Source organism: Calonectris borealis, chromosome 5, assembly GCF_964195595.1.
Source record: "Calonectris borealis chromosome 5, bCalBor7.hap1.2, whole genome shotgun sequence".
Taxonomy (NCBI): Eukaryota; Metazoa; Chordata; class Aves; order Procellariiformes; family Procellariidae; genus Calonectris; species Calonectris borealis.
Window position 1 is genome coordinate 27,284,019 of NC_134316.1, and position 22,838 is coordinate 27,306,856.

At 38.2% G+C, this 22,838-nt stretch overlaps 1 protein-coding gene and 1 long non-coding RNA gene across 5 annotated transcripts in view; one reads left to right on the plus strand and one right to left on the minus strand.

The window, feature by feature from the left end:
- MIA2 (MIA SH3 domain ER export factor 2) overlaps nt 1–20,683 on the minus strand; it is a 38,161-nt gene extending 17,478 nt beyond the window's left edge. Inside the window, exons 1-14 of one of the 4 annotated variants that reach the window (XM_075151571.1) lie at nt 20,424–20,683; nt 18,807–18,940; nt 17,426–17,512; nt 15,924–17,082; nt 11,733–11,951; nt 11,528–11,628; nt 8,035–8,166; nt 6,033–6,054; nt 5,820–5,908; nt 5,350–5,421; nt 4,799–4,909; nt 4,402–4,473; nt 3,878–3,982; nt 175–297 (exon numbers count right to left, since the gene is read on the minus strand). In XM_075151571.1, coding sequence (XP_075007672.1) covers nt 175–297; nt 3,878–3,982; nt 4,402–4,473; nt 4,799–4,909; nt 5,350–5,421; nt 5,820–5,908; nt 6,033–6,054; nt 8,035–8,166; nt 11,528–11,628; nt 11,733–11,951; nt 15,924–17,082; nt 17,426–17,512; nt 18,807–18,940; nt 20,424–20,538 — 2,541 coding nt within the window. In that variant the 5' untranslated portion in view covers nt 20,539–20,683. Of the gene's footprint in view, nt 1–174; nt 298–3,877; nt 3,983–4,401; nt 4,474–4,798; nt 4,910–5,349; nt 5,422–5,819; nt 5,909–6,032; nt 6,055–8,034; nt 8,167–9,185; nt 9,806–9,955; nt 10,546–11,527; nt 11,629–11,732; nt 11,952–14,666; nt 17,083–17,425; nt 17,513–18,806; nt 18,941–20,423 lie in introns of those variants that run through there. The other 3 variants (XM_075151570.1, XM_075151573.1, XM_075151572.1) reach the window with 3 other exon arrangements.
- Nucleotides 17,559–21,061, plus strand: LOC142082891 (uncharacterized). The gene is made up of 2 exons (XR_012673884.1): nt 17,559–18,743; nt 19,513–21,061. It is a non-coding gene; the product is annotated as an uncharacterized LOC142082891 (long non-coding RNA).
- Nucleotides 21,062–22,838: the final 1,777 nt, after the last annotated feature.

Consider the following 22,838-nt stretch of genomic DNA (forward strand, 5'->3'; position numbering starts at 1 on the left):
AAGCAAACTTTTTTGCTTAGCAGGAAACAAGACATTAGAGAATGGAGACAGCAAACAAAAACCCAAAACAGCTTAATGCATATTAAGACAAAGGGAGGTTGTTAGACTTTTTTGGAACTCAATGATTAGCATGAGTCTGAATAATTTCATTTAATGCTAGCTGTCATCATTTACCTTGACTTGACTCTCTTTATTTTTCAATACTTCTTCTATATCTGCTTTAGATGATTCAAACATCTTAGTTTGTTCATTTAGTTCACTAAATCGTTCACCCCATCCTTCAGCTTCTTGTAAAAGCTAAAAAGGGAAATACCAGATTAGCGTGATTGTTTATTACAACCAAGAATCAAGGATGAATAGTACTTGAGCCTGTTATGTATATTATCTATACATAAGAATTTTAACCTTTCACCCATCAGTAAGAATTAACAGACAGAGACTACAAGACAGCTAAACCTCGAGAGTTTAAAAATAAGAGTTCTATGTTATTGTCCAGTTGCTTTAGCTGCAATAGCTCTCCATTGTAATTAGTTGTTAGGATATTTTTAAACATTTATAAGAACAGTTAATATTCCACTCAGTTTAAAAACCCTGATGTGACAATAGCAATGGATATAAAATAGTGACAATTTGTGTAACAGCTACAAACGTTGGGGAATGGATGGAGAGGAGAACACTCATTCCCCAATATGTACACACACCTCTGAAATTGTACCTGTGTCTTTTCAACCTAGAAGAGGTCGGTAAGGTATGGGAAACCAGGAAGCTTTTTAGACAGCTATTTAAATTCACGTGACTTGCAAAACTTTCTCCTACTCTCCTCCATACCTCTTAAAGTAATTTTTAAATTTTATTTTAAAAAAGCTTCCCTGTTAATGAAAGTCACAGCAACTGTATGTAATCAATACTTACTAGTATGTATCTTTGTAATTAACTGTGGTTAACAAAAAAACCCAGGTAGATTCCATTTTATAGACATCCCCTAGTAAAATCTCATTTCACAAAAATACTTTACAGCAGTAAAAGGATGAGTACACTTAAGCACCAGTTCATTAAAAATAACCACTGCAACATATTAACTAATTAAACCATGCCTTCATATTGTGAGAAAGAAATCGAACCGATGCAAATTTCTGTTAAGACAAAACATGCAGGACAAAAACATGGGGTACAGTACAAAAAAAAGTGTCTTAGAGTCTGTCAAAAGAATATTGCTTAAGGTTGCACAACAGGCAACTAATTTAAAAGCAGTGAATGTACAGAAAAGAATAACAAGGTTGAGCAACAAGAACATAAACAGCCAGTAATACTAAAAATAAAACCAGAAAATGGTAGTTAAACAGGGGAACTGCCATGCAAATAGACAAGCAAGCCTGAAGACTACTTATCAAAGATAAACTAGAAGGCATAAAACAAAAGGTACGTGACTAGAATTGGAGGAACCCCACTTGGCACACAACTGCATCTTTCAAGCAGTAATTCAAGCATGTATGAATTTGCAGCATCATGCAAACTACGGATAAAACAAAAATACTCCTTATGCTAATACTGCCCAGAAGACGTACACAGGCAACTACTTTTATCATTAAACGTCATCCTTAAAGGGAAACTAGACTTTAAGAGATTCCTTCTTCATGAAGCCAAAGAGAAAATAAATTGACATGACTTTATATACCTGTAAAAATGACAATAAAGAGAAATAGCAAGGATTTGCAATAAGCTAAAGCAATATATATTTCTAATGTTCCTGCAAAAACCAAAGCATAGAAAGTTTGGAGTTCATTAACAGTTCCCTTGTTCAAACTAAAAGGCCCAATCCTCTCTCTGACACATCATAAATCTGAGACAGCACATCTGTTATAATGTTTAAGCTATGATGTGCCAGAAGATTACGACCCATTAGTGCAAATGGACAGAGGAAGAAAGTATTCTAGTTTCCGTGAACAAATAACACCTTTGTTACCTTTTGAGCATAAGTGAACTTCCATCTTTAAAAAAAACAGTAAGAAAGAAAAATAAAAAAGGGATATGGATATTCTAATATAGCAAACTAACTCACATGCTTACAACCACCTCATAAAAGAGAATACAAATAAACAAAGCAGATACTTTCTCTCCTTTCCTTATCAGGTTCCATGAACTCTTATCAGGTTATTTATCTACTAAAAAGCATAACAGAATACAATATACACAAATGTTCTCAAATTACTAAAAACTGCAACAAAGCTCAATTAACAACAAAATGTAGTAATTAATCCTAAATAATGTGGTTAAGGAACTACTATACCCAGGTTATTTTATCTGGAAGGAATGCAAAAAAACCTTATTTTTATCTAGGAACCTGGCAAGTTAATTACATCCTGGGAGTTGTTTCTACTCATTTTTTTCCTGGTTTTGCTTGATATAAAATGATTGCCTATAAAATGTAGAGTAATTGTCAGCACTTAGTATTATCTTACTCTAAGTACTATTTTTTAATAAAAGGAAAGAAAAATAAGATTCTCTTCACACACACACAAATAATTGGATTATTTCTGTTTGAACCCAAGAAATTACCAGAGAAAAACCAAAAAAATCCCTCTATATTAAAACTTTATGTACTGCTTCTCAAAATTTATTACATAAATATACTGTCACATTTGAAATAAAGCACCGAGACCAGACCCTTCCTCCTCACAAAAACAAAAAGGATGTATAGATTAGATGAAAAAGACTCTTGAAAGAAAATAATTCTCAAGCAACTTCAATCTCACAGTGATAACACCCAAATCTACTGTTTCTCCACTCACAGCATCTAATAAAATTGTCTTCCCCTTTTTTATAGGCACAAACATGTACTTCTAAAATTAGAAAAAAATATGAAGTTTTACTGATAACAGAGTTGCGCAGAACTGAAATATTCCTCCTGCAGAAAATTTTCTATTTCCAGTAACCTTTTTTTTTTCTGAATCAGTAAGTCTGATATGCACAATGTTTTCATAGAGAGGACTAAAGCACTCCCCAGCTTTTTATAAGACTGCTAAAAACCAACAGGCCTGTACTTCTACTCCCCAACCCACCCCAACAAGTTATCTATCAGGTTACTGTTCAGACATCAAGGAGATCATCAGTCAGTCAGGAAAATAAGCACATGCTCATTTAAAAACCAACCAAACAAACAACCCAACCCCCCCTCCCCAAAACCCAAAAACATTCACCATGGAACATTTAATGTTCAGAGTATCTTTTTGTCAGAAAAAAAAAATAGAATAATTTCATTGTAAAACTAGTTATTGTACAGGACAACTATTGCATATGCTGAACATTTTAAAATAATCAGCATTCTTTGGGATCTGGCTACAGCACTGAGGAAAATAAACAGCTAAAATTTGGGAAGTAACAGTCTTTTCTGTCCCTTTGTACTTACCTGACTTCCCATTAATTCATCCATAGTGGTACTACAGTAAGTTTTTTACCTGCCTTTTGCATACTCTGCAATTTCTTTATTTCTTTTGTTTTCTGGATCAAGTATAAGCATTTTCTCTCTGCCTCTGTAGAGGACCCTAGCTGTGGACTTGCTCAAATCTTTCCGCTTTCCTCCAGGTCTCAGCAAAATTCTTAGTAGTCTTACATTACCATATGCGCTCTTTCTCACTGAACTTTATGCATCTTTCCCCACAAACTCTAATTATTAAATTTCTTTTAAAACAGGACTATTTTAGACAAAGTTGTTCCAACACAAAATCATTTTAAAGCCATGTCCTCTTCCTCATTCCATTTACCAGAACATGCAAGGGGTATTAACAAACATGTCGAGGATGAGCTCCTTGGAGAAGTCATATTTACATAGTATTGTAAGAAAATACAGTATTTCTAAGGATAACTAGGAAGAACCTACCTGTTTCTCACTTTCCTGGAGATGGCAGTTTTCATCTACTGCATCTTGAATGGATGTCTTGAGCCTCTCTGTATTAATCTGACATACTTTTAGGGTGGACTTGGCCTAAGTAAAATAAAAAAGTGTGCTGTTTAAACAATATAGGCGAAGATATAAGTGGGGTCACGATGGTATTATTGGACTTATTCTTAGGTTTTCTAGCTGTGCTATATATGTATTCTCACATTTTTCCTACAATTTCAACAGTTTTTGCTGATTGTAGTTTTGCAACACTATGCATCATTGTGGAGTAAGAAGGCAAAGGAAACACAGGGTAACTGTACTTCCCAATAAGAGCCAACCACTGTATGAAATTCAAAGTTGCTAAATCAAATCACACAAAAGTACTAAGCCTTACAAAGTCTTTTAGTTTACACAGCATATTTTTTCTGCACCCTTAACAGAAAAAAGATTAAAACAGTACTACATGGAGAACAGAGAAATTGCAAAGATTTGAAAACAGAAACTATAAAGATGGGACATACCTCATCAATTTGTGACTGGATAGATTTTGCTTCATTTTCTAAAGACTCCACACTCTTCTGAATTTCAGCCACCTGAAAATTATTAAATGTCATATAGCTTCTTTCACAGATTTGACTGAAAAGGTCTAAGCAATTAATAAAGTTATTTTAATTTTCAAACTGAGAAGGTTCTACTGCCAAATCAGTAAAAATAGCTTTTCTTCTTTTGAGTATTTTCCTTTATGGGTGTCATTTTTCTAATATGCTACAGGGAGTATGAGGGGAGACAAAATAGGAAATGCAGGGTTTTTTTCAAAAAACCCAAAGACAATAGTCTGTCTTCTCCATAGAGAATTTTTTTGTGGGATTTTTTTTTTTAAATGAATGGTAACAAAGACAGGATTCTATTTATTCTTACCAAGTTATCATTTTCTGATTGCTTAGATTTTTCTTCTTCCAGTTCTTTTTCTAGATTCTCTATTTCTTGGTTGAGTTCCAAGTTTGACTTGTTCAGTTTTTCATGCATTTCCTAAGTCAGGTTGTTTTGACAGTTAACATAAAACATTTGACATTAATTACATATGAAGACAAGAAGTATGTTTTAAATATGACAGCAAAGCAGGTTTAACGAATTTCACCATGTCAAGGATAAATCTCAAAGTACTCTAGAGACTCTTCCACGTTAACAAAACCTGTAACAATTAGCTGTATAGGATCTGAGGTGCAGAATGAAATAAATCTATTTGCTTTTTTGTTATGTAAATTTTATAAAGCCCATTAGGTATTTGATTCACTTTTTCGGAACTCTTTTACAAATATAGTCTCAGTTTGGGGAATATAAACAATGTAGTGGTAATTTTTGTTTACAACTGTGCTCTAGTAGCCTTTTTTTTTTTTTTAAATATGAGCAGCATTTCCTAAAATACTGCCTTAAATTGTAGAAATAACAATTTCCATTTATCTTTTTACCTCAAAAAATGATGTGTCTGCTGATTCTTTCACAATGTTATCATCCTTCAGAGACAATTCTAAATCTTCAAACTGAAAAGGAAATACTTTATGTCAGAATGCATGTAAAGAATTGCTTAAACAATAGCATTAATTTATGATGCTCTAGTCTGAAACATAGCCATCACCTAAATATTCACAAATGCACCTTGCTGGAAATCAGGAAAACCTTAGCCCTGGTAGATTATCCCAGTGGCATAAAAAGAGACATTTTAAAGTTGCTTCCAGTGAAATGTATCACATTAAGAGTTAAAGGCAGAACTTGCTATCACCTTAATTGCACTTAAAGGCGCTGACAGGAAAACGCATTTGAAGGATCCCTTTAAAAGGTTTTAAACATCTTACTTTTAGATAAGTTTAATACTTTAAATACTTGATAAATGGAGCCCATTTCTGTGACACATCTGAAAGCAATAAATGAGGACCATTACCTCTTTTTTGCAAAGGCTGAGTTTTTCAAGAATTTTACATTTGTCTTCAACTAGTTCAGCAATTTTATTGGCAAGCTGTTTTTCCCTTCCTAAAAAAAGAAAGACAGTTAAGTGTTGCAACATCCAAACAATTAAAAGGAGTGAAAAAAAGAAAGAAAAAAAAAAGAAAAAGAAAGTCATACTCCAAATAAACAGTATGAAAAATAAGCTTACCTATATAAAGTCGACTTCTAACCTGAAATAAAAAGAATAAATACTGAAAATGTCTGATCAATTACTCTTGCATAGTATCTGAAAACTAATCTTTTAAGCTGTGGTTCCATGATCAGTTTAACTATGGAACTTAAAAAAGGAATATAAATACAGGCTGCTGTTAAAAACAGGCAATTGCATTCTTTGCTCTTAACCCCTCCATGGCTGCATGTTTGCCCTGTCCTTCTCCCACTCTGATTAAACAGAGAGAAGAGAGGAAAGAAGGTTAGTTTTCACGTGCATCCCTTTTATAACACACCTCTTTACACTCATCACATAACCACAACTGCCAACACAAAGTGGCAGTGGACACACACAGCCAAAAGAGTAGGAAAGGGGAGGGAGGGGGGAAGCTCCACGTGCCAGCTCTGACCTAACTTCCTATGAGGAAAAAACCCCACACGTTATAATACATAACAGTTAGAGCCGCAGTAAGGGTACTACTTGATGGGCATCCTGCCCAGATGCAACTCTGTGGGAAGTGCCAAATCAGCAGCTGCCACATGGGGTCTAGTGCCCTAGAATCAAAATCTAACAAACTGTGGGACAAAACCTGTCACAAATGGCCTGGACAAGAGATGCAGAACTTGGCTGAATCCACAAAAACTTTACAACACAGCATTCCTTTCAAGGCTTGGCTTGGATCATGTGCCTAACACACAATGGGTCCCTCAGATTCTCCCTGTTTCCTCTTGATTTAAAGCCATGGGATGGCCAAGGAGTCCAGATAATAGAAAAAGGGGAAAAAGCACATCTTATCCTATCATCCCCCAAAAAACCCAAACCAAACCCCATTACTTTTGAGTAAGTAACCATTAATTCTTCAAAGAGCGGTCAGTGCAGTTCTAAGTACGGATGACTGAAAAAGCTATCAATAACTTCTGTAATATCTAATGCCTCAGTGACACGTGCAGGAGGAAAACAACACTAGAACTGCTGCTTGACTGATTCCAGCTGAAACGCCTCTTTCATACCACCTAGAGGGATGCTGCTAGAAAACAGAAGGAACAACCCAAATTACAGATACGTTAACTGATACAAATACGGATCCTGTTCCAGAGAATCTGGATCGCTGCTGCAGAATAAGGTGGTATTTTCCAGATCTAAGTTGATATTAGAACCCTAAAAATGCAGTTGCTCATATCTGAAAAATGAAACCACTATGCAACCTATCTTCAGCCATGAGCATCATTACACCTAGCACCAAAATCACATTCTGTCTATTTAAGAGTATGCAAAAACTGGGGAGAAATTTAGAATACTGAATTATGGACACTGACCCCATTTCATTAGTAGGGAGAGCATGATAGGCAGCTGTTATTACTCAGATCCTTACTTACTCAAAATACAAGACAACCCTTACCTCAAAAATATAATCTGATTTGTGTGTTAAAAGGTTTCAGTACTGCATTTGTCAAAGTCATCAGCTTAGTGCTCGCAAACAGCACACAGTAAAATCGGTTCAGTGTTCCAATAAACAGAATCAAGGTCACTGTCCAAATAGTTTTAAAATACCTCCCCTGATGGGAATCCATCTGGATTGCTTTTGCTTACAATTACCTTGAAAGACCTGACCTGAGCTCTGTAGTCACAGAGATACCAATACACACAGCAATACATACACCCTAGGGAAGACCTCTATGTCCCGTGAAAATAATTTAAGGGCTGACTTTGAAAGTCTGGTGTAGAAATTAAAAAGGGAAGGAACAAGGAAGCCTTACTACAGTGAGCTTCATTGCATTTCCTCTAATGACAACAGTCACTTAGTACTTATCCAAACACTTACTGTCTTGACAAAACAGACTACTTCTCAATTTCTTTTAGAGGGATTCTAAATCCAGTCACAACAGATTTAAAACTCTGAAGCATTACATATCTTGCACAGAATAACAATTTCAAATCAAACCATTCAATTCAAACCACTGATGCACTCTACATATCTGCATGTAATTTGAACACTTACTGATTGATAACTTCTATACAGGAACAAGAGAATTGTAAAGGTTCCAACAATGCCAGCACAAATCACTATTTCCCACGGGAAACCATACAGATCAGGACCAGGTCTCATATCTTCAGGCAGTGAGGCCACAGCCTGAAAAATAAAGTAAAAAGTTTCAACTAAAAGAAAAGAGGTTAATATTTTCAACAGAAATAGACATTACATGTTGACTTAGTTTACTTCTGAGGCTTGTACATACATTTTTTCCAAAACTCTGAGAAAATGGTTTACAGAAGCCTTTGATTTTTAAATTATACATTTACAAAGTGAAGAAAAAAAAAAAGAAAAGAGTTCTAACAAGATATGATGATGACTAGATAAAGCTCTGAAAACTTTTCCTTCTGAACCTACCAATTATGGTAAATCCTCCTTCGAGTTGTCTACATGTTTCACTGTTAGAAGAATCAATACCAGTAAATATTTCATGATTTACTGGTAGAAAATTTGTTTGGTAGAAAAACCTGCTCAACCAACTTCATGCTAAAATAACATTGAACACAGTCAATGATTTAACACATTTTAAACACTTAAATACACTCACATTTTGTTTGTAAACGGATATAGCTATTTTCTCAAAGATATAACCTGCTTAATGTAGCTCACATTTATTACGTGTGACCTGTGTTTAAGAACGTGTTATTATGCAGTAAAGTCTTAATCTCCGTTTCTCTAATAAAATGGCCAGACTACCCACATCTCAAGCCAAGAGGGGGGCGTGTGTGCGTGTGAAATCAGGGAGGATTCATTTCACTGCTTTGGCTTTTTGAGACCTCTGTTATTCTCGACGAAACGGCCAGCTTCAACAGGACCCGCGCGGCCCCGAGGTCCCCCCATGCCCCGGGGTGCCCCAGTCCCCCTCCCGGCCGCGCAGCTCTCGGCAGGCTGCCGGGCCCCCACGCACGCCGGCGAGGCACAGCCGCTTCTGCGCCGCGCACGGGGTTTCTGTGCCGCAGCCGTGCGCTCCGGTGCGGGGCCGTTTCTCTCAGATCCGAGCCCCTCGCCACCCCTGGCAGCGCCGTTTCCCCCAACGCCGAGGCGCCGTGGCACAAGACCCCGGCCCTCGCGGGGGTCCGCCAGAGCCGACCCCGGGTGAAGGCGGGTCCCGCACTCACCCTGCGCGCCCCCTCCAAGGCCAACCCGCAGTAGCGCTGGGCGCTCTCCCGCAGGCCCAGCCACAAGCTGGCGGTGGCGACATCCAAAGCGTCCCCGCGGCCGCCGGCAGCCATCTTACCGCGGGCAGCGGCGGCCCGGGCCCACCACCGCGCGGCCCCTTCCGGCTCGCCGCTTGACAACCGGCCTGTACCACTGCCGCGGGGGGGGGGGGGAGGGGGAAGGGGGGAACAGCGCGGGCACAGGTGGGAGCAGGAGGGGGAGTCTGAAGGGGGCGGCGGGCCGTACCACTGCGACATGAATGGGGGCGCAACACCACACCGCCGGGGGGAGGGAGCCGGAGATACCACTGCCGGGGCAGGTGAGAGCGCGACGGCGGCAGCGGGCCGCGGGCCTCACCGCCCCGCCTCGACCCAGAGCGGGGGTGCCTCCGGACGCGGCTCCGAGTTCCGGAGCCGGCGGGGGCGGAGGGGCAGGCGCAGCTCAGGGGTGCCCCTCTCCTCGCCCTCCCAGCGCAGTTCCCTGGCGTGGGGGGCGCCCGGCGGCTTTGGGCCGGGCCGGGCCGGGCCGTGCTGCGGGCCCAGGGAGCCGCAGGTCTGCGGGACCCCTCCCAACAGACCCTCCCCTTCGCGTTACGCCCGCAGGCGGGAAGGACGACAGCTCCCCTCAGCGTGCGCCCGCCGGTGTCCCACCGTCCTCCGGTACTGACGTGGCCCCGCTGGCCACGAACCCGCTCCTGTTCCTCCTCAACGTCACGCGCAGGGAACCTCACCTCCCCTTTGGCGGCTGCTGTCGCCATCGGCACCCCTGCAGCAGCAGGTCTTCACCAAAATAAAACTCTGCGGGCTAGGTTCCTCGGGAAGGGCCTGGCTCCAGCCGGGGAGACATGCCACCCCGCCGCTCGCCTTCCCACGCAGGAAGCCGGAGCTGACATTTGCCCGGCGGGGCCGGGCAACAGGTGGATCAACGACCTCCCGCTCTTGCGCAAGCGGGTTGCGTCTGTGGGCCGGCGGCACACCTCGTCGTGACCGGCGCCGGAGCCGCCTGGTGCTGGCGAGTAGGGCAACGTAATTCAGACTAGATTTCTTCAGCTAAGTTTTTTTTTGTTTTAAATCGATCGTGCTGGGGTTGCTGACACCCAAATGTAAGGGAAAGTGCGGGAAACGGTCGCTGCAATGCCACATAGCAAAGCAATCTTTTTCACCTCATTCGCTAGGACTAATTCTATTTTTGTATTATATTTTTTCCTAATTTTTTTACATGTACTTAACTACACTTTTTTTTTTTAAACGCATGCTAACTCACTTTTCACAATGCAAGGTGAGTGACTTGCTTGTGAAACTGGTGCCACCTAAGAGACTGTGATAGGTAGAAGGTAGAAGTGGCTTTTTTAGCTGTATCAAACAACATGGATGAATTTGGCCATAGCAGTGAACTGTCAGTAAGCACTGAAATCCGGTCTGCTTCATGAGAAAAAAAAGCAAAGCCCTTCAAGTTTTTTTCTAGGCTGCAGTTTAGCCAGAATCTATATAAGTGCAGTGGAAATCAGGAACAAATTTATGTGGTTCTTAACCTTCAATTACCTAATGTAAACAAAGTTAAACCAAAGTACCAAAATTAATGAAGTTTACCATATACCACTTTACCTGATACTACTCTTCTGTTTAGAGGGGACAGTGCAACACCATCCACCTTTTCTCGCATTCCTCTGGCAGCATTGTTTCTTGTGCAGTTATGTTCAGTAAGGTCAACCTTCACTCTGTCCCTACATTTTGATATTTAAGACATCCCCATAGGAATCATAATCCCATTTTGTATTTTATATATTTGCTTAGAAAAGTATTTTTTATGCAATTATGAACTATGGGAATATTTGGGAATCAAGGCTTTGAAATTACCTTTTAGAAACAATTGAAGTATTCTGATTATTTTACTCATCCTAACCCAAACTTTCTTAAGTCCAAGCAAATTTAATCAGTACTGTCATGGGAACTAGAGGGAGCTGTAAGTTTCATTTAAAAACAAACAAACCAACCCCAAATGCTGATATTTGACCACTGAGGTGTTTCCTGGCTGTTTTGTAAAAAAAAAAACACAATACACTGAGTTCATCAGATTCTGCAGTGCAAACAACAGAGGCAGATGAACAGCAGCTAACCAGACATTTTCTTGTTCCATCGCTATCTCATTTAGCATCAGATACCCCAGAAGCAAGGGGACTGCAGAGGGTTTATTTAAAAGGATCTTTTTTTTTTTCTTTCTTCTTTTAGGAGCTTCATTGCAGAACATAACCAATAACTGGCTTAATTTTGCACTAATGTCAACAATATATAAAAATTCTTACCTTTTTGATAATACTCATCACTGCTGAAAATACAGATTTTATCGATTCCCCCATCTCAAGAGCATTCAAGTACAGAAGTATCTGATATATCCAGCCTCCTCCTGGTTTGTTCATAAGGAAAAAAAAAGGTTTTACGTTATAATTGTCAACTTAATATAATTCCAACTAATTTTTTTTCTTTAAAATTAAGAAACTTAACATTTACCATTACTTGGGACGTAGTTCTGGATGGCATCTGAGAAAGGCTTTTTGACATCAAATAGAGAGTCAGCTACTGAACTGGCCATTTTTTCTTCAGAATTTACTGAAGGAATCGCTATTGCTTTTGAATGTCGGTCACTGTCGCGTTCACTATCTACAGCTGCATTCATTTCATGTTCCTTCTCCGGTGTTTCTTCTAGTAGCTTTCTTCTACTGCCAACTCCTGCAAATTGTAAAGGGAAATCATGCTTATTTTCAGAGGATTGAACTTACACACACGTGCGCTTTTATAAGGTACAACCTCTATAGAGATTTTGATTTCTTTTTAAATTTTATTTTCCTCAACGTAAAGCCAAACACTAGAGTGCTACATCAGAGTAAAAATGTGCTACAGATTTAAGATTTAAGAAATAGTGGTTCAAATAATAGTCTCAGAATGGAGTTTGGAGGATAGAGCTTTAAGTAAAACTGGTGATGTAGTAAAGTAGTTAAAATAAGTATTCAGGAAAAAATATGCTTGGTTTTGATAGTTAGCCTATATATTCCCTGTTCAGGATTAGTAGGTCTCTTTCTTATATTATTTCCAAATACAAGTGGGAAAAGCTTTACAAAAAGAACAGTTAAAATGCCATGTAGGATTAAAGATTAACAACTTCCCACAAGATAACAAACTTCACTGCGAAATACAAGAAACCACAGGCGTGTTCATGCAGAAGTATGCCTGGAGGCACCTAGCTGCCTCAGTTTCAGTGACTTCGAGTAAGTTTCCTGAAGCAAATAAAATACCGCTTTCAAAAAACCCCACACCTTGCTTACTTATGTAGAAAAAAAATACCATTTACAAATTGATTAATTTTTAATTCTATGCTTCAAGCCACGACTGGCCAAAGATACCCATCACAAATAGTCCAATAGTCAAAAGTCAGGAAGAGTAACTGGCTCTTAAACTGTTACCATTGTATTAATTAAATCTGTATTATCAGATCCTTAAAATATCATAAATTAGTCATTAACTTCTAAGTTAGGCTTGCTACCTCTTGATTTTAAATCACCAGGAGACAGTGTTGTGTCTTGTATTTTTTTCCTCAAATAAAGCATATTTTGTTCTTGCTAAATCACTGTTAGTGAAGCATTAGTACCTTTAGCTGCAGTGTGGGCTGCACACTTAATTGTTACAGCACACAAAAGCTCTGGCAGCTATAGAAGAACATTCCTTTTTTCCATACGTTTTTCCTGCCCATGTCCAAATTGTGCCCCTTTTGTGATACAATCACTTGTTTCCTCTGCATAACATTGTCTTTACATGAGTAAGCTGTGATTTCATGATGAATCTTTTCAGATTGCTGGTGCAGCTGCATCAGTTTGCTTCCCTCACAGAGATCTTCTAAGGGTTGCTTAACATCTTTTTTAACTTTAAATAAAATTGTTGGAATGCAATCAATGGGTTTGGTAAATATGAGTGTTTATCATACAATATATGCCTGGTTTTGCTTGGTTTTTGGGACATGAACTCTATCTGCCCTACTATGATTTTGTCAATTTCCTTGTTTTCGCTGGATTCTGCAGCAATATTTTTTCCAAAATGCCAAGCTGTCCTTCTTCAAATTTATCTTGCATGATTTCTAAATTGATTTCATAATTTTCTGCACTTTCGACAGATCTAGTGGTATCTTTTTCTTGTTCAGATTCCTCTTCTCTTAACTCCATCTCATTCTTCTGTGCAGTATTTAATTCTACTAGTCCTAGTTTCATCCCTATTTTCATTTGGGGTTTATTTTTGACAAAACAGACTTTTTTCTACAGGCTTAATTGTTAGTTTTACTAAATATATTTGCAAGGAACCCTGATGGTCTAGTAAGAAAACTACCTGGAACCCTTTCTGTTAGAATATAATTTTTATTATTTATATTTCTGTACTTTGGCTCTCTCTGATTTTCAGATTCTTTCTTTTTTTCTTTCCCTCTCCTATCGTGTTTTAGTAGCAGCAATTAATTTTTCAGTATTATCCATCCTTTCAGTTACAACAGTATCTTCTTTTTCAACATATACTTTATCAGCCAGGTTTCTGAGCAATCCCAGGTTGCCGGGATTTAATTAATCTGTTTTTTTTTTAATAGCAGTCTGGCTTTCTAGTTTGAGGGTTTTAGGAGACACTAATGCTTTTTTTTTGCTTTAAAATTGTCTTCTATTTTAGAGGGCTTCTAGGATAAAAGTTCACATTCAGTCAGACTAATATCATGTGACTGCTGTGTTGCTTTTATTGTCAATAAATTTTCTTTATAAATTTTTTTTTGGACTTGGATTCAGCTGAAGACTTTGGTATTACTGTGCGTTTTGAGGTAGTGTTTGATGATGCCTTCCAAAACTCAGATTCATTTTCTATGTTTTTGTATCTCGCACTGTCATGACGGCTTGAATTGATGGGCCTAAATCTGATGATACAGAATAATCTTTTCTTTTACTATATCACATGTGATTTTTATATTTCTTTCTAACATCCGGATTGAGGCTGTCCTCTGACCCATTCTCTGGTCCCAGAAGCTCATGTTGGGAACATGAATCTTCCCGTGTTATTTCTGCTTTACCTTTCTGATGATGTTGCATGTTCATAGGAATTTGTTTAGTTTGTAGCTTCTCTCCTGACAAACTATCAGCAAGAGCATCAAGTGTCATCCTATCTTTTACTAATCTGGTAGGTGGTGGTGTTTTTTTTTTTCTTCCACTGCCCTGTTTGTTATTTTGCGCTGCCAGCTGAAGAGAAAGATCATTCTGTTTGGAGGTATCTGCATGACTGTTATCTATCTGATTCGTTATGTTTAACCTTCTGATTTGAGGTGCCTTCAGTTTCTTTTCCCCATAGTATTTTATTAAGGCTTATACTATGGCCTTTTTTCATTATGGAAGCTTAGTTCTTCTATTCTCAGCAAGCAGTTTTTACCTTCCATTCTGAAACTCCACGTGTCTTCCAAGTGGCCCATTTCTTTGAAAGGTTTGGTACCTGTTAAACTGAAGCCACTAGATGAGGGGTGAGGAGAGAAAGGTTGGTCTGGAGTCAATTCTTGGGACTCCTCAGATTTCTGATCCTGTTCATCATTAAAAATACTGAAATACTGACTGAAGTATTTGATTTTGTTTTCATAAAAAGCCAGTGGGTCGTTTTTATTCTCTGGTTTGTGAATTTTCTCTTTTACATCACCATCCATTTTGAACTGACTTTTCAATGCTGAATTTTGTTCTGTATCACAGCATTCGACTGCTTTGCCTTTCTCAGAGGTTTCCAGAGTAAGACTTGGTTCACTGTCACTTGGGGACTTCTTGATGCCCAGATGATTATCTGCAGTTCCTGAGAGTTCCCCATAACTTAGTAATTTGTTTTCTGAATTTACAGAGTCTTGAATACAAGTGTTCAGGTTATTTTGTTCTTTTTGCACTGTTTCAACTGTTTCCATTTTTGATTTTCCCTGCAGATGAGTTCCAATTTCCACTGTATTTTCAAAATTTAATTTTGAAGGTAAATGTAGAGAATCTTTGGAGATAGGGTCATTATAATAACCTTTTATATTGGTGTTTTCATGGCTTTCACTACTCTTAGAAACATGTTCTTCAGCACTGGAATAACTAAACAAGGGTACATATTGTCTCTGAGATGCTTCAGGTTGTACTAGTGTTTCAACAGGTAAAATTTGTGAAGCATCACTATCACTAACTAATTTGACAAAATGTTTTGCTTTTTCATTACCGTGTTCATTATTTTGCACAGCTAGTGAAGAAAACAGATTGCTTTCTTGGATTGCACCCTCATCTTTTTCAGACAGCTCCTCAGTCACTCTCTGATTTATTTGTACTTTCATTGCTCTGTTATTATTTTCCTCTAATATTTCATCATCATTTTCAGGTTGAGGGGTTTCTTCACTAAAAATCACATCATCTTGCAAACTCTGCACTTGCTCTTCTTTGGCTGTTGAACTCTGAAACGTCAGTATGTCTGCAAAATTACTAAAAGAGAAGAAATGGCTCTGTTCTTCAGCTATGTCATGCTTTTCTTCTGTATTTTTTGTGTCTGAGGGATCACAGTTCTGAGGTGGGCTAGGAGAATAAGAAATCTGATCTGATGCAATTGATTCATGTCCCTGTTGATTATCATATGTGTCCATATTATAATTAATAAAGCTATTATAGATATTTGTATACCAACCTGACTGGCCATGTTTGCTTTCTGACTCCTGATTTCTCTTTTTAGCTTCAGTGTTTTTCAGCAGTTGCCTTTCTGATAGCAAGTCTTGTTCTGAACTGTAAGCTTCAATTGGCTTCTCTTTGCCACCTGTTAGTATATCAAAAGATGATTCTGTGCTATTTGAGGTGCTTTTGGTGTCACTAGGAGTACGCACACCTGCTGGTATTTCCCCAGGATTTGGCATGTTACTGTTTGAATCTATTATTTCTTGTGCATAATTCTTTTCCTTTTCTTCATCTGTCACTGCTTTAACTGTCTCCTTTGATTCTTTGTCCATGTATGATTCTTTCAGGTCTAAAGTCTGCACTTCTTCATTCTTACTTGCTTCATCCTCTGTTTCTCTGCTTTGCTGGTCTTCCGTAGCAGTTATACCTTTCTCAGCATGGCCAAAATTAAGAACATTACTTAAACGGAAATTAAACCAAATTGATGTGGATTCTTGGCTTTCACTCTTTTCTTCTTCTGTCAATAACTCTGTGACTGCTGTTTCCTGTTCATTATCGGAATGTCCAGGCATACCGGAAACGTCATGGATTTGTGGATCATTTTTTTCTGATGCCAAACCAATATCCACATTCTCTTCACCAAAATACAGAAAGTCCGTCAGTCCACCTTGAAACCAAACAGATGCTGGGGGTTCTTGTTCCTCCTTATCATTTGGCTCCTGTATGTCATTTTCAGCAGTTACCACTATTTTTCTGCCTCGGTATGTATTTTCTTCTAAAGATTCAGGAATGGCTTCTAAGGGCTTTTCATCGTTTTTACTTCCTGTGGTGAACCATCCTGCAATCCAACTAGACTGAGTTGGAACGGGTTCTAGTGGGAGACTGTTTTGCGTTTGTGGCTCTTCAGTATCATCTTTTTTGTTCTCATTTTTTCTAACCAACTTTTTGCTTGGAGACTCCTGAGTGTGAGATTCCTTGGAATCATTTTGAGAAACTGATTCAACTCTTTCTTCCTTTCGCGTGGAATCTCTTGAATGTTTTAAGAATTCATTTTCATGCAGCTTTGATTCTGCATCAGATGATGAATATTCACTTTCTTTGTTGTGATCATGTAATGCGCTATCTTCATTTTCAAAAGTGTACTTATCTCCATGAAGACAAAGGAAATCAGTTTCCTAAAAGAACAATATTAACTTTTAAAATGTTTTCATGTGTCATTTTCTACAGCACTGTGTAGCACAGCAGTATATCTTTATTCTCTTTCTTTCTGTGTAGTTATATGTGTGTATAACTTTACACAAAGGACTGAAAGTAATTATATTATTCCTAATGGTTCTATATAATTTATTAGATGAAAATTATTTTAGAGGACAATAAACACGCAACTGGAGCAATAATGAAAAAAACATATTTTGAATTATCTGAAATAAAATACACATCGGCACTTGAATTTCTAACTGGATATTAGATTTTCAATTGCTGTGAACTACATTGGAAAATCTGGTGATGTTGATTTACCTTAGTGAGCACTTCAACTTCTTCTGCAACAAAAACTTCCTCAACCTTCACAGCATCTTTTGGGAAATATCCAAAATCCTTTCCTTTCTGTAAAAAAAATAAAAGGAATGAGAGCATTTAAACTTCAGTGATGTTAGGTGCTTACATATATGCTAGAAAAGTATGAATAAACAATAAGTTTATAGGACTGCCCCCTACCCCCTTCATTTTGTTTAGTCAAAAGATTGATTTATTTTTCCTTCACAAAAGTGTTCCATTTGCCATTTCAGAAAGCAAGGGGAAGTATATTACTCCATACTGTTATTTTCAGTATTATTTTTATGAATGTGTGTTTGTGCAGAACCAAACCAGTAGCCTTAACACTGCTTTAACTGAAGAGTGTTGTGTGCACAGATGGTCTCAGCCAGCTCCTACTAAAATCGGCTGCAAATTTCCCATTGTCTCAAGTGGCAGAAAAATCATGCCCTTAATAACTAATGACTCATAATAAATTACAAGAAGAGTAGGATATGAAATTCAGATACCAGCTGCAGCTGAAGAGAAAATGGCAATGAAGATGGCAACACTACAGAAAATAAGCTCATGATAATGCCCAAAAGAATCGAGTAAGGGTCAGTCTGACCAAGAAACCAACTACTAGCTTTACATCAAACGATTGCAGGTAGCCTTTAATGGAGGAATACATCTTGGAAAGCAAGGAAGAATGAGGTACCTGCAAAGATACTCTCAGGTGAAAAAAAGGAAGACAGAACTTCACTGTTAAACAATAAATGTGACAGATCATTTACCAAGAAAAAAGTTTACCAATATCTTCTGGTTTTGAAGAACTTACACAGTTTTACTAGCAGTTGGATTTGGATCAATGAATCTATTCCTTCTTGGCTATAACATAACTACATGGCTGTTCTAACTACATTGTCAATTGTTCCAGATCATTAAATATGCATGATAACTTCTCTGGGAACTTTCCTTAAGCACTAAACTGGGAAGTCAGGTCCCAATACTGGATCACTCATTAAGCAACTGTCAAACCTTCTTACCCACAGACCTGTAGGTAGGTAGCTGACCTGATAGACCTGAATGTTTTTGAGGGAACCAGGTGAAATCATTTTAGCCAAATGATTAGATGAAGGAGACAGAAAACCTGGGTTTTGATCTTGACTGTGTTTCTCCATGACGGAGCTTTGCCAAGATTTGATTTTGCCTTTCTGTATAAAGATATCAACAATGACCCATCTCCCAAATACTGTATTGATCCATGACTGGTTAATATTACAAGAGAGATGGAAGATCCCTAGAAGCAAGCAGACTGCAGTTGGTACGCTATAATTATACTATCTAAATTATTTATGGGGAAAGTCTTTCAGATTGAAGTACTTACACTTCCTGTCCACAAGTTTTCATTTTTCCTTGAAAGTTTGGAGTATACCATTATCTCTTCCCCTGTTTTGAAGTTAAGATACCGGCAATCAGGCCCTAAGTAGTCTGTAGTGGCTTGAACTCTGCTCATTGCCGCTGGAATAGTATGTAGAAAGAAAGAAACAAATAAGCACAGCAGCCATTTTGTCTGAAGTCAGATAGGTTACTGAAGAAGTCTGATATATAAAAATACATTAAAATGTTTGTTAATACATCAATATGTGTTTTGTTGCAATACTAAGTCACTTATATCCTCAAGTGGAAAGCAACTAATGCAAAAAGCAGCCCTGTCCTGTTTTCTTTCCTCTTTACTACAGACATCAAGGACAAAAGCTCTTGTCCTATATGGGCATTTTCCAGTCCTTATTCAGCCAAACTTTCAGTGCTGAAATGCATGTGGAGAATTAGCAAGTTCAACTACTAAAGCCATATCTAAACAGCTAAAAAATATTTCCCAGGCATGTTGATAATTGTGTATTTTAGAATTTCTAAGTTAAATCTAGTAATTATTTCAGGGATTTTGTCCTCTATTTTGAATACATTTATCTTATGAAGAAAATAGGTAAGTTTAAGCAATATAAACCTTAAACACATTGTCAAAAACGAACTTTCCAATTCAATTTGAATGACTTTAAATTCTCTTTGTCTCCACCCCTGTCTCCCCACAGAAACCACTAGTGATGTGCTCTGGTCAGTTTGGAGCCCATTCCACATGCTGTTCCACAAAAGCAGACATCTCTGAGCATCCAGAACCCACTGAAGTCAGTATGGCTCCGCAGGAAAATAAAGATCCATCAGCAAGGAAATCTCAGGTCTCTTCCACTTCAGGATAAACTATCCACACTGAAAGTGCAGCAATTAAGGCTGCCAAACCAATGGAGACAGCTTAGAAACAGCTTCAACTACATATGATTATGACAGCTTTCACAATGGTAATCAATGGGTAATAAATGGGGCATTATTTATTGCTGCCCACTTGTGATTCAGTGGCTCTGCCTCCTGCAGAGCTATTTACTCCCCAGGAACTCCACAACGAGTTACTGCTCTTACTTCATGTAAAGAAGAAAAAATAAGTAAAGAGGATATATTAACAGTGTCTTTTGTAAGAAGGATTACAAAAAAAAATAAACCAAATTGTTTGCTTACAATAGAAAAAATAGAGTTTTGCAGAATGGGCTGTGAAAGTATTATAAATACAAGGTATATAGTCGGCTATCTCAGTTTCTAGCCTACCATTTTTTTTTTTTTAATTTCTTTTGTACTTGTAAAGAATGAGGTAAAAATACTTTAAAGCTGCTTTATACTGCCCGTTTTGAAGAAACCTGAGAAAAACTAGCTACTCAAGAGTATTTTTACTGAACTTTGATCTTTATATACTTACACAATTCAATCCAGCAAGTATTTTTTTCTCTTTTTGTTTGAAAAGTTTAAGCCTATTGTTCATAAACTTAGTATATTGACAACAAACATTTTCTATGGCTACTCATTTTCAGTCTGTTTCATTGCTAATTTCAACATTATGGTTAATAGCTCCACATATACCATAGACTCCTTTTGGAAAAAAAACTTCTTTACTTACTCTCACATTCCCGATCACCACATTTCTTCCATTCTGAAAGTACCTTTGTACTCTGCAGACTTGTTAAAAATGAAATCACTAACAGCAAAATTCTCTGATCCAAGTTCCTTGACATTTTAGATTAAATCTAGAAAGCACTGAAACTGTGGAAACTGCATCGATGTGCAGTTAGCAAGATTATTCTACATTATTTTTCTTAGCCTAGCAAAACATTGCAAATAAACTTGTAATCCTATTTTCCTTCTCTCATCTGCTTAAACAGAAGTACACTATGCTAACCTGCTAACAATCTGCAAAGTCAGGTGTCCTGATTATACACAGACGTTTAATAATTAACTATGTTCTGATAGCTAGACTGATGTTTTGAATACAAAGAAACTAGTTCTGGTCACATCAAAATTTAGCCTCTATCAGATAGGTTCTTTTGTACTGAGTTTGTGGAAGATTGTGTTAGGGGAAATTCAACAGGAGTTGTAGTAGGATTTTTTCTGATTTATGAATGCATTTTTAATATACATCTTCCACCTGATTTTAAGATGGACTATCAATTTTATGCTTATATTGGTTTGCATGATTGCTAATATAGCTACTGACGATTTTCTAGCTTTTTTTGTTTAATAAACTATATTTTGTGTGCACTGATATGTTTTAGATTATTTATAAGTGGTCATTGGGAACTCAGAACAGAAATTTTTTCCACATACTCTTTTGGAGTTTTCTCACGCGCTAGATGCTAAGTAGAATCCTTTAGCATGGGGAATACTTACTCAACTCCAAAGTCTTTTAAAGGTGCTTGGCAGTTTTCTGTTAAGACAACTAGAAAATCAATATGCTATCTCTACATCATATACCACAAAGCAATATACCAAAGCCAAGCAGATGATATGTCCTGCTTTTTAAGGAATACCCTCAGTTTCTTAGCAACCTATTATCCAATATGGAGTTATAAATAATGTTTTCTCAAATACAGGTTATGCTTTAAAGTAGTAATTATGCAGGGAGTTGTACACTGGTTATACAGGTATGAAGTTGTGCTATAAATGAAATCTTGTAGAGAGGTTGCGTTAGAAGTAAGCTTTGCTTCAAATGCTTCACATCATTGTCCTGCACTTCCTTGGTGACCTAAACACAATATGTCTACTTTACCTACAAAAGGGGCTTCACCTTTCCTTTCCCACTCTCCTGCCTGAGGTAGCCTCTTCTCTCTCCCTTCTTGATAGCGCCCCAAGAATCTGCATTCCTTCCCAACCTGATAATATTTGCAGTCATAAGCCTCCTAGTAGCCCTGCCCTCCTTCAGTCCTGAGCATGACTCACGCAGAATTCGCTCTGCTTTCTTGTTCCGTGCTGTATCCTACCTGCAGCATAGTTCCCCCTCCCTCCTGCTGCACAACTCAAACCTGCCAGACACTGGTACTTAGCCTGATCTACTGAGCCAGCAAACGGATCATCTGCCGGAGGCTGGGAGAGAGGGCACAAAGTGAGCCAGGGTCACATTAACCAGCAATGTCCTGCAAACAAAAAAATCACAGTAGATGGACATGTCCTCCAGCTGCAATCCAACACTTTGGCCCCTTCCTTTGCCACATGACCTGGTAGTCAGACAGGCCTATCCTATGACCTAGTACAGCAGCCGCCTCCGCTCTTAGGTAATCCACCGGAGAGCTGTCTTTTGCGCCAGGGAAAATACACTATAGATCAGCCTCCGCCACCCGCTCCTGACTAGCTTTGATGGAGTCCCATCCCCAGCATCAACATTCTCTCCCCTTCACTCCCTTGGATCTTGTGTTGCTTGGAGGGTCAGTGATTTGGGACCTTCCCTGAGGTCCTCGAGGTTTATCTCTAGGAGGTGAAAGGGAAGAAATGGAATACCGAGCAGCTGAAACATGACAAATGCAAAGAAACCTGATGATCAGAAAAGTAGGATGGGCTTTTTTTTTTTTTCCATTCCCAAGTCTCTACAGATTCCCTACAGATTAGGACAGATTGGTGAGAAGGAATATACAAGATTAACAACTGGTCAGAAGAGTCTTTTATAGTGTTGCACACCAACCATGGAACACGGGACAAAAACCAATAATGGGCCTAGAAAGATTAACCGTCCCTTTTTGAGCCTGGTAACATGGAGCTGATTCACCTAAAAATGGAAAAGCCAGGTATTCTGACACCTAAAATTACGTACTTCAGCAAGTTTGTGTGGGAGAGAACAAACTATCAGACCCACACCTTGAGATATGCATGTTATTACTGTATTTGTCAAAATAGCTCTGAAAATGTCTCTGACTTAAGTTTCATATGGATACCCATATAATTCTCAAGTCTTTATATGGAGATGAAATGTTGCAGCTTATGTTAGCTACTCAGTTTAATCTACATCTGCAATTTTCAAGTTATTCTGGGCACTGCTCATTGTGTA